This window comes from Meleagris gallopavo, chromosome 8, assembly GCF_000146605.3.
Source record: "Meleagris gallopavo isolate NT-WF06-2002-E0010 breed Aviagen turkey brand Nicholas breeding stock chromosome 8, Turkey_5.1, whole genome shotgun sequence".
Taxonomy (NCBI): Eukaryota; Metazoa; Chordata; class Aves; order Galliformes; family Phasianidae; genus Meleagris; species Meleagris gallopavo.
This window is the reverse complement of record NC_015018.2, coordinates 31085707-31097746: the sequence shown is the minus strand read 5'-3', so window position 1 is coordinate 31097746 and position 12040 is coordinate 31085707. Positions and strand designations below refer to the sequence as shown.

Sequence of the window (12040 nt, the reverse complement as noted above, 5' to 3'; positions counted from 1 at the left end):
GAGGACAGTAAAATAAGCATGGCATGATAGTCTGAAGTAAAAATATGTTTGATTTGTTATTCAATATTTTGTCACATCCTGGTTTCTGCTTGAAGATAGTATCTCAAGAGTAACATTTTCCACTGCTTGGAAGAAAATATTTATGCTACTATGAGTTGTACAATCACCTCGTTGTACAAACAAAATGAGCTCTTATCCAAAGATACCTCTTGATTCTGGCTGATGAATCTTATATTTTTCTTTTATGATGACAAATCTTGGCAAGTCTGAGGAAGGTAGTGGGATCCTGAAATTCAAATGGGATTACCTCCAAGAAGGTTGTTAGAGAACTTCATACCTTGGTTCCAGCTACTGAGACAAGTTCCCCAAGGAGCCATCAATTGGGTAGAGATTTGGCATACTTTAAATATGATAAAATAGGACCGCGATCAAGAACAAGGGGGAGTCTCTGAACATAACCCATCAGAACTGTGGCTGTTGCTAAATATAAAGTGAAGATAACCAGTAGACCATCTAGACACTTCGGTCCTATCAGCATTGCTAGCTTTACCTCAATTTCAGTGCTTCTACCTTCAGCAGTAGAGCCAACAAGAAGGGGGCTGCAAGTGGCTGCATGCTCTTGGTGGTCATAGAAGCCACTGGAGAGGCAATATGATGGAGATATGAGGAAAGGAGAGGGGGCGATCTGTGATTCTGTGCTGAGTTACCAGTTGCCAGCTATTGTAACAACAGCAGACCTCAGAGAGGCATCAAGGCTTGCTTGCTGATTTACTTTCTTGAGCACCTCAGCCATAAGCAGAGAGGATCTCACACCGCTTTAAGTGATACATACTTTACCACACTATGTGGGCAACTTGCTCCAGATAATTAGTGAGGCTGTTCCAAGGTTTTAAGTGAATCACTGTGAGGTATCTGAAGAATCTTGCAGCTCCAGCATGAATATATTTGTTTTTGGAATTTTAAGTTCATGTCAAAATTCATACTCTGTTCACCATGAAACTGTTAATGGCAAGGAAAATGTGAAGACAATCACGGTCAGCTAATAACTTTTTGTGAAAACCCAGCAGAAAAATCAGTGGGGTCTAAGCATATTTAGCAAACTTAGGTTTGTTCTAAAATTTGAAAAATGTATCCAAAGCTTTCCAAAGCATAAAATAATGTTTAATTATCATTCATCATTCTCTTGTCAGAGTGGCTAGGAGTCTGACAACTATCCTAAGATTGAAGAGCCAAAATATCATTCTGCATTCGATTCTTACCTTTACAGCCATCAAGGCTTGAGAGGCATTATCAGCAGTCAAAATCTGTGGCACAGTTATTGTAATGTACAAATCTATTGCATCCGAGGAGCCCAAGGGAAAAATAATGACTTAGAAGGTCTTTCCACAAAGGCCAGCATTATTGGAATGGAAGAAGGAAGTGCAAAACACAAGAGGCCAAAGATAAGGTTGGAAGCCTTGAAAGCAACTCTAAGTGAAGAGTAAACATATTTCTTCTTTATCCAAACAACCACATTCACACATGAATGAGGAAATGTACCCAGCGATTGGTATTCACTATTCATATTCTTCTGTTTTTGACATTTTGGCAAGAAACAGAGAAAATACAGTACGTTTGGCTGACCAATTCAACACTGCAATCAGTGAAGCAAGAGTAAGTGATGGACAGCAATTCTCCAAACTCTTGTAATAACTGAAAAGGCGTAGGAGGAAAGGGAACACAAAAGCGACTCCCATATGTCTCAGTGGAAAAAATACCCACTAAGCTGTCCAGGTAAATGAACAACACTGATTATTTTTCACTTCATTCTTCGTTAATTAATTTTTTGTGACAAACGTCAAAGATCTACATATTTCTAGAGCTCTTAATCATCAGACAATCTGAACAGTAGAAATAGATAACTACTACGTTCAGATTATATTAATTCAGTCAAATACCGTAAAGAGGATGTTTTCATCCTTCCCACTGGGTAGAAGGTCTCTAGCAATAATGTATTTTTGCTCTCTAGGACTTCTTCTGGCAGCTTGAAATGTTTCTCAGCATATTACTCTGTGAAAGGACTTTGAAAATGCTTTATGTTCTGCTGCCTGTTCTGTAGACATTTTGGCTTTTGTGATGTTCGGATGAAAACAACTGAAAGGACATAGGAGACTGATCAGTTTTCATCCATGACTATCCCAAGCATCTACACTGGAATGAGGGTGTCCACAGACTTCTACAAAAAGGGCCAATAGTCTGAATGCCTGCGTTATGATCCCATGAGGCAGTTTAGTCAAATTTATCAGGTTCCTTGATGGCCTCTTGAACTCTGTTGCCTGTGTGACATGAAGCATGTCAATACAAATTGATTTGTTTGTTTTACAGTGAAGAGACAAGTGGATCAGAAAAGCTGAGTCATGTCCCTTAGATTTACCAATAGAAGTGCTCCTGAATGTGGTGGGACAGGAGGTGGGAGGGAAGATACTTAACAAAGGGCCATTCAATGAGCACATTTACCTCAGAAAACGATTTTTTTTCCTCACCAAGCCTAGTTTTCTTGAACTCCACATTTCTACAATGTTTGTGGATCAAGGAAACTGTGGGGAGAGTAGGACAATGGTTTTGGGACTTCAAATAGTTGAGCAGTTTACTAGTGTTTTTCACAGCAACATTTAACATGGAAACCACTGCACTTGGTACTTCTACCCTGTATTCTTGTACAACCTTGATATATCTTCATCTAGAACCCCTGGCACAGATGTAGCATAGGAAAACAATTCTGAAAAGCACAAGCATGTTGCTGACTGGAGGCATCAACATCCTGAGCCTAGGATATTTCTCCTGGTCTGATCACAAAGATGCTCTGGAAATGTGAGATGTGGAAAAAGTGCCATCAGACTATGAAAAGTTATGGAGTAGCACAACAGCAGTACAACAGCAAGAGCTGGTGCAAGAGAGAAAGTAGGTGTGTGAAGAGCAGAGAAGATGGTCCTTTTCCTTGACTGCTCTGCCCTTCAAATACGGTTGTAGGGTGGTAGGTAGAAAAGAGGAGGACCCTCCTCAGTCCTTGTTCCTCATGTGTGGGTAACAAAACGCACTTCCATTCTCTGTAGGCAGTGGCAGTCCATCCTTATTAGGTCCCTTCTCCACAGCGCATGAGGAAGTGAGAAGATGCCTGGGTTCACCTAGAAAAGGCAGTAAGAAATACTACATGCTGTAATGACTATTTCTGTCTACTCTTATCTTTCTCACCAGGACAAGATGTAGCCTCAAGTATAAGTCACTACTTTGTCTCTGGCTCACCTCACAGGTAGTACTTCATGCTGTTCCTAACAAGTTTTCCTCCATCATTGCTTGCTAGAAAACAAAAAAGTCTAAAGAGGAGCATTTCTCAACCAAATACCAATGGTCTTTTCACCTGTAGTAAGTGGGTTCTTCCCAACAGGTTCTTCCCTTATTAATGTTATTATTTTGTTTTCACACAGGGATACGAGGCTGGTCACACTTCCTTATGGCAACTTACGTACATTCCCCTTGCCACTACAGATTTAGAAATGCGTAATAGCAAGAGTACAGATCACTCCTTGGCAAAGCCACTTTCTCAGAAACCATGTCCTTCAATCCAATAATGTATTAGCAGTGAGCTCAGACACATAGGCAGTGTATTTGCAAGTACAAAAAAAAAAATTGTGCTACAAATGCTTCCTCCCCTGTGTTTTTAAATTACACACTTACACAACAGGTTTGATTGTATTTATCATCTACGCAAATATTTATAAGTAGCCTACATTTTCTCAGAGAAACATATAAATGTGAAGAACCATGTCCCCCCACTAAAATAACATTGTACAGGAACAATTCCTTACGTGCAATATCTGTGTATTTTATTTTATGGCTGATTATCGAGATACTTTTCTCTACATTTTTCTTGGCTACTCTGTGGAGTATCTAATACCAGTAGAACACCACACAAGTGTTCTATGTGCATGTAAGCAATGGCAAAAGAAATCAGTTCTTTCCCAAGCCACTGAAATCAGTCTCCTGAGACACAGCAACAAAACAGGAACTCAGTTGGAATGCTCTGAAACATCCAAATTGCACTCTCCACCTGCAGACTCTCGGTCACCTCTCACATTATCTGGTAGGGGATGGGTTCTTGCATTTTGCGCTTCAGAAGAATTCCTCCCACTGTGAGGATGGCAGCCGCCAGCACAGCGGCTGTCACAGCCAGAGGAATGTGGGAGCTGGAAGCATTCACAGGGCTCTCGTGCTCCTCTCTCACCTGGGTATTGGAGGCCAGCTCTGTGTGAGAGAGAAAGAGAGGGACTTGCATTCGCTTCCTGAGCTAGTTCATTTCAAAGGTAAAGAGAAATTGATATAAAATGGATCTGATCAGATATGCAATATGGATCTGAATGGAAAACAAATTATCATGTGTTGTTTAAGAAGTGATTCTGTGTCCTTACCAAACAAGCAAAGATTATGGCAAGAGCTTAAAAAGTAGCTAAGAATGATTGAGCTGCAGTTGTCTTTGTTCACTGCAGGGAGCTGGACAAGATGGCTTTAAGGGTCCTTTCCAGCTGAAACAATTCTAAGAACTTGTAATAATTACACTCTAAGACCATAAGATGCTAGTACAGGGGAGACACCATTTATAGGGCACAGGGAAACATTTTCAAGGGGACCTACAGCGTGGTTGCTAATTAATAAGAGATATATCAATCAGGCAGAGAAAATATTGAAAATCTAATACAAATCCAATAGGTAGACAGGCTACATCTCATTTCTCTTCTGGCAGAACTAAATCAATTGCTACTTGACACATGCAGAACAAATAGTTGGTCTAAGTATAAGAAAAAAGAAATTGTTTGTAAATACTATAAAACAACTTTATATACATTCAAAAAAATAATCTTAAGAATTATAGTAGGGTTGTGAATAAGCCAGCAGAACTGGCTTTCTGAAATGACATGCAAACACACAGCAATATACAGAGCCCTACACTGAATACAAGTGGAAGTTGTTTGCACTCACCAGCATTCCTGTTCTCACTGGGAGCCTCCTGAAGCTGAACAGGCCCGATGACAACGCTCACTTTTCCCTGGGAAGATCCTGCATTCCTCCTGAACCTGTTCACACAGCCTTGATAGCAGCGGGAAGAATAGTCACCATACCTGCACACCACCATCTCACACTGCAGGTAGACTGATGGGTAGCGGTTAACAAAGGAGAATGCATTAAAAGCAAACCGACTGACGCTTGGATATGGTGAATAGTAAGAAGAGTAGGTAGGGTCTTTAACACACCTAGAGAGAGAGAGAAAATTAACAGATTAGATTTCATTGGGCTCGTTTTCCTCATAAAGATCCCAGAGTTCTCACAGTTTATTTTATACTGCAATGATATCCCAACACTTATGATATTTATAAGAGGATATTACTGATTTTAGATTCAGTAAATACACTTTCTTTTGACATTGTTACATGTCAAATGAATAAAAATTAACTGGAAAAAGACCAGAATCTATTTGACCTGTGTCCTGGTTGAGTGCCCTTTCTGTTTCTGTTTGATGAATAAGTATTTTTACAGGTAGAATCAAAAGAAACGTCAACAAGAGGAAAACCTTCCTCATACTCATATAGCATGTAAAAGGGAGGACATTCATCTCACATGCAGGAGGCACTAGGTCACTGCCTTAGCCTCTTACAAGCAATAGACTTCCAGCCTAATGGTTGGTTATTTGACTCCTACTTTGCTAAAGTTATCAATAAGAACTCCTTCTCAGGAGGTAGAAAGATTCAAATCCCACTAAGCACACAAGGGAAATAAATTAGCAAGTGTTTTTCTTTCCTTGAAGGAAATGTGACACCAAGAGCAATACTTCTATGCTTCTAGCTCTTTGTCTATTTAGCATTACTGACAAGAGAGCACAAATATTCCATTTCAAATTAAAAGGCAAATTTTTCACTCCTGGAGTGAAATTGGAACTTGACTGCTACTGCTCAATGGGATTTCAATTGCCATATCTAATTTTATTTAGGCTATGGCAGAATGTGTTTATTAAAAGTATCTTTGTATTGAAAATGACAACCAGTGCACACTGGTCCTAAGTTATATCTTTCATAAATTACTCACTTTAAGATCTCTGCATCCAAATACTTTCAAAATCATTCCTAAGAAAGTTCTTACCCACTTCTGATCAAGTCGTAGGTCAGTGTTGTAAAGTCGTTAGGATCAGGTGATGCCACACACGTATCCACAAACAGCACCAGGTTTGAGTCATTGCTGCGAAGAGAAGCTTGAAGGAACAAATTCTGATTCAGCTCAACATAATAAGGAAAGTCAGACACTGGCAGAAGGAAAGAGGAGGAATTGTAGAATGCAAAGTCCACTTTGTATCTGCCATATTGGGTTTCATCAACGTTAGCAACACCACCGTCATCAGCAATGTACATTACTTGTACCCAGGTTTTCTGAAGCATTTTGCAGTTCACATGCAAGTAAAGGTCCTTTTTCCTCTTGATGATGGAATCAGAAGCAAATACTCTTATCACGTTGGAATAAGTGAAAGTCTCGTTGTTGCTCTGTTTGACACATTAGATGAATGCAAGATTACTGCATGTAGTTATGTTCACACTGTGCAGTACAAAATTCTGTGTCAGATCCTAGTATTACTCAGAAAGAACACGTCATACTCAAAAACCTAAAGCATCCTATATGTGATTGTTCACTCTATCCTACACTTCCTTCTTTAAAGCATCACTGAAATACATACAGATATTACTTAAAATCTAAGAAGGACAAGCAGCAATGTTTAATTAACCTTAGCCTCCGGAAAGACATGCTTCTTTTGTGTGTTTTGAATACTTGTAGACAGCAATGCCTCATGCAATTCTTGACAGTTTTCCGACTGCATATTAAGTTTCTGTGCCCAGATCTGGAGATAAGTCCAAAATACATTGACACTCACCTGTCTACGAGTACCACAGCTGTTGTATGGAATGTTGAATATAACCTGGGTTGATGTAATTCTTGGTCTACAAGAAGGGTCAGACAAGCTAGCATTCCACACAGAGTAACCCTGTGACTGAAGATAGTTTCTCTCTACAACTGCACGCATGTGGCTTGGGAAGCAAAAGAGGGCTAGGGCAGAAAATATGAATTATTAGTGAAGTCATGTAATTAATAATGTTCACATGATAAAATTTCACCAAATGCAAAAGCTTCTACCACTTAGGGAAGGTATTTCATTTTTACACCTTACGCTTAGATACGGATAACCTCTGACAAACTTCAGTTGACCTTCAGTTACTCTCCTAACAAAAACAAGTAGTATACAACAGTATTTTGATGACACCTTGATCCAGTATCACCACTCATGCAAAAACGATAAGAGATGGGAGTCTTTCCTAAATAAGCAACCAAAAGATAATGTGGAAGTTGTAGAGATAAATGTACACTGTTTGCAGAAACACTACTTGCTTAGGGAGGAGATCTAGAAACCATCCTCATGACTGGGTCCATTACATGGAAAGGAATGATATCAGGGAGATTCTAGCTTCTGGTAGAGATAAGTGTCTAGGAACAGCAGGTAATCTCATAAGTACTGATGGCAACTATTTGTGCCTGAGGTAACTGTGAGAACACATTAGAAAAATTCCCCCGCTAGACCACAATGGAAGAGGTCACTCAGAGAAGTTGTGGCTATGAAAATTTCATCCTTTGATGATGTGCAACTGATAATCAGCTTCAATCTTTCATGGGATAAGGAAGCACAGATGAGGTTATGTAGCAGCCTGTCCAATCTCATCTAGAGAAACTCCAACAACAGGGATGCTAGAGACTGATTCTTATTGAAAATTTTTTTTCTTCTACCAAGACAAGACCTCTAACCATGCAACTTATACCTGTTGCTTCTCATCTCCTCCATGTGGCCCTTGTGAAAAGAGCATCCATCCTCTTTGTAGCCACTCTTACAGAATCACAGGGTTGGAAGGGACCTCAAGGATCATGAATCTCCAACCTCCCTGCCACAGGCAGGGCCACCAACCTTCATATTTAATACTAGACCAGGAATATTGTGATGAGGTCCTCCCATCTAACTCCTTCAGTCTTTCGTCCTAAGGCAAGTTATCCGCCCTTTGATCATCTATGTGACTGTCTATGGACCTCTCCAGTCTGTCTACATCACTTTAGAATTGGAGGGACAAGAATTCAACACAGTACTCAGGCTGCTGCCTGATAACCACTGAGTAGAGGGAAATGATCACATCTGAGTCTCTGCTAGTAAGACCCCTGGAGATGCAGCTCAGAGTCCAGTTTCACTTTCACTGCTACTTAAATTCATAATGGACGTGGTCTGGTGCTGGTGATAGTCCTGCTTGGAATAGTTGGAGTAGGGAAAATTCAAATATCCTTACTAATGAATTTTTCTACGGTTCTACAAGAAAATGTCCACAAGAATAGAAAAAAAGTGAAAATAATGAGGTGATAAGAATGAAGATGAGTTTAGATTGACCATCATTATAAAAAAAAAACAACGTGTAAGTGGAATCAATTTGATACTTGAAGGTCTTTCTAAAATGAAAAATTAATTATTGTCTGGAAGTGATCAGTTAATAACTATTTATGAAATTCAAGCGAGAATGTCATTTTTTTAAGAGTGGTGCAAAAACATTAACAAATACTTTGGCAAATAACATCAGGGTAGAAAAGCCTTTTGGCCAAGGAAAAGTTATAAAGTGAATGGAAACTTACCGGTGTTCTGATCTGCTGGAAAGGAATGATAATCAGCATAAAACCCTCTATTTGAATATCTAGAGTCACTGTGAAATCTGACAGTCATCATATTTGAAGAGGATGTGTACATGATATTATAACCAGAACAAATTCTTCCAAGCAGAGGAGAAGTACTTGGAGGACCATCATAGATCTCAATATAGTCATACTGGCATCCACCTTGCAAGCTGGGGAAGGAACATGAACATAGGGTAAAACGTGAATACTGGGATAAAACGCATTTGGTAAAGTTCAGTATTATAAATGCTGAATAAACAACAAACTAAAATACTACACTGACGCAATTTCAAGGTAATATTTATAATACACGTTTAAGTATCAGGAAAATGTTTGAGAACTGTGCTTTTAAGCTGAGATTTTTGCCCCATTTACTAGCCAGTTAACAAGTAATTTACTTACCGAATAGTTCCAAATGTGAGCATAATGCGATAATTGTTCATGACTTGTATTTCCCACAAGCAATCTGCATTATCTGGATAATTTGAAGGATAAAAAGGACTCTGTATTGTCCCAGATGAATTGGAAAGGAAGCTACCACAGAAATATTTCGAAGCTGTAAAAAGAGATGCAAATGAGAGTCACTTAGATTTCCTTATCAACAAATAGATATATACTAAATGTACACATACCAGAGCAAATGATGGCAGTTTCCAGATAAAGTGAATGGATATACACTTCTTAACAAGGCTAAGGTGTAATCACTACAGAACTAAGAAGCTACACTGCTAATTAGCATTTGGCAAGCTTAAGGCATAAACATGCATGAAAGAAAAGAACAGACACTGACTAAAATGGCATAAAGCATATAAAAGATCAGAAAAGAGACAAATGCTGAAATATACTAACAGGACAATCAGAGTAATAGAAGGGAAAAAGGTAGAATTTCACAAGATAGTAGATATCATGGAAACCTCAGAATTTATTAAAGACTATAAAAGACAAAGCTTTGACATATAAAATATAAACGACAACTCATTCAAAAATAAGCAAAAATAAATAAATAAATAAATATCACATACATACCAGGTGTGCTGGATGGTGGAGTAGGAATAAGGGTTGAGGTATTAGCAGCTGTTAAGGGAGGAAGAGAAAGAAATAAATGAGGGACATTGGGATGGAGGAGCGTACCAGGTTTGCTCCCAGCACTGGGGATGGCAGTGCTGCCCTGTCACGCTGCAATGCACAGCGTGGGGGTCTCGGCAGGGCCATCTCCCAAAGGAGCACTGAAAAACACAGGCTGCAAATGTGGCGCCACAACACCCCCATGCCAGGCAAAGTAGGGCCAATTCATCAGCCCTAGCAGCAGGACTTGGGAAGGACAATCAACGGTACCTGAGCAGACAACGCTGGCATCCTCATAGTGGTTACAGTTGTGCACGCCCCAGCCACGGCTCCTGCACTCAAAGAGGGACGACTCGTTCCCCGTGCACTGCACATCGTCCAGGTAAATGGTGCCGGAGCCTTGTCCAAAATAGGCACTTCCTGGTGCTGAAACTGCAAAGCCGCAGTCCAGCTGCCTGCACACAACTTCGGCATCATTGATGTCCCAGGAGTCATCACAGACCGTGCCCCGATTCCCATTGTAGTAGACCTCAACGCGCCCCTCACACCGGTTCCGGCCATTCACCAAGCTCAGAGAGGCATCTGGGAAAGGAGAAGCAAGGAACACACTTGGGAAAACACTGCAGCATGCACCCATCTCCCCCTTCACAGTGCAATTTCAACACCTCACAAGTTTGAGGCCATGAGGATTGCTACTCTCAGCTGATCTAGCCTCCTCATTTGCATGACTCTCCTTTCCCGTTCTTCTCTTCAGCGTCTCTGGCACTTCATGGGAAGGAGATGGGAGTTCTGGTGGATGGAAAGCTCCATATCCCTGAACTATGATGAGCCTTGGTCAACAGAGGGCCAAGCCTAGTTGGCGCTCCTTTAAGCACAGCTGAACTAGCAAGGGAACACCAGTCCTCCTGCACTCAACGAATCTGTGGCTGCACCCCAAGTACTCTCTGTGGTTTTGAGCTCTACAGAGTAAGAACACGAAACATTTACAGTGTGTCCACAGAAGGGTGAAAGAAATGATGGAAAAATCAATTAGTGGTACAGTTGATGAGGTCACATGGTCAGTTCGGCCTAGAGAGTGCAGGAGCCTGAGAAGGGATGTGGTTGCTGCCAGCACCTTCCTCGTGATGGGTAAAGGGGAATGGCTTAAAGCTGCATCAGGGGAGGATCGGTTTGAGTACTGGGAAGAGCTGTGCACAGACAGGCAGGCCGGGCACTGCAAGTGGCCCCCAGGGAAGTTGTCATGGCCCCAGGCCTACCATTGCTGAACCAACAGTTGCACAGTGCTCTCAGACACGCGAGTTATCTCTTTGACTGCCCTGTGCAGAGCCCACACCTAGACTCTATTGTCCCTGTGGGTCCCTGCCAGCTCTGCATGTTTGAGGACGCCACGATTCCATGGAAAAGACAAAGCTCACGCGCTCAAACAGCAGCAAACACAGCTCTAAAGTAGTGCAGAGACAAACCAGAAATAATGCAGACGTACTTGATGGAATGGAGACATCTGTGGTTGTGTACGTGGGAGCTGTTGAGAGAGGGAGAGAAAGAATCTCGAGTGAGGCACGTGTAGTTGAATCTAGACTTGGAAAAACAAACCCCATAGCTTTGCGCTCCCCATAGCCGCAGGCAAGGTGAAATTCAACCCCAGGGACATTGCTGGCAGCACCATGCCCTGCCCTCCCATGTGGGCTTACCAACAACATCCTCTGGCCCACCCACACCTGGTACACCAGGGGGCAACAGACTGTGTAACTGAGTTGTTAACTCCTATAACTCCAAAGTAAAGCACCAGATGGGATCATGCAATATGCAGACTCACGTGTAGTTCTCCATGGGTAGCTACTTGAGTATCCAGGCGGTGCATCTGTTGTGGGAGGAAGAAGAAGAAATAAATGAGGGACATTGAGATGGAGGAGCGCACCAGGTTTACTCCCAGCACTGGGGATGGCAGTGCTGCCCTGTCACGCTGCAATGCACAGCGTGGGGGTCTCGGCAGGGCCATCTCCCAAAGGAGCACTGAAAAACACAGGCTGCAAATGTGGCGCCACAACACCCCCATGCCAGGCAAAGTAGGGCCAATTCATCAGCCCTAGCAGCAGGACTTGGGAAGGACAATCAACAGTACCTGAGCAGACAACGCTGGCATCCTCATAGTGGTTACAGTTGTGCTACGCCCCAGCCACGGCTCCTGCACTCAAAGAGG

At 41.6% G+C, this 12040-nt stretch overlaps 1 protein-coding gene across 1 annotated transcript in view; it reads right to left on the bottom strand.

Moving 5' to 3' along the window:
* Positions 1–52: 52 nt before the first annotated feature.
* Positions 53–12040, bottom strand: part of LOC109368930 (deleted in malignant brain tumors 1 protein-like) — a 12289-nt gene continuing 301 nt past the window's right edge. The window contains exons 2-12 of the mRNA XM_019617985.1: positions 11963–12005; positions 11657–11701; positions 11324–11362; positions 10111–10422; positions 9802–9849; positions 9178–9331; positions 8737–8945; positions 6950–7122; positions 6169–6563; positions 5014–5285; positions 53–4281 (exon numbers count right to left, since the gene is read on the bottom strand). Coding sequence (XP_019473530.1) covers positions 4109–4281; positions 5014–5285; positions 6169–6563; positions 6950–7122; positions 8737–8945; positions 9178–9331; positions 9802–9849; positions 10111–10422; positions 11324–11362; positions 11657–11701; positions 11963–12005 — 1863 coding nt within the window. The 3' untranslated portion in view covers positions 53–4108. The remainder of the gene's footprint in view (positions 4282–5013; positions 5286–6168; positions 6564–6949; positions 7123–8736; positions 8946–9177; positions 9332–9801; positions 9850–10110; positions 10423–11323; positions 11363–11656; positions 11702–11962; positions 12006–12040) is intronic.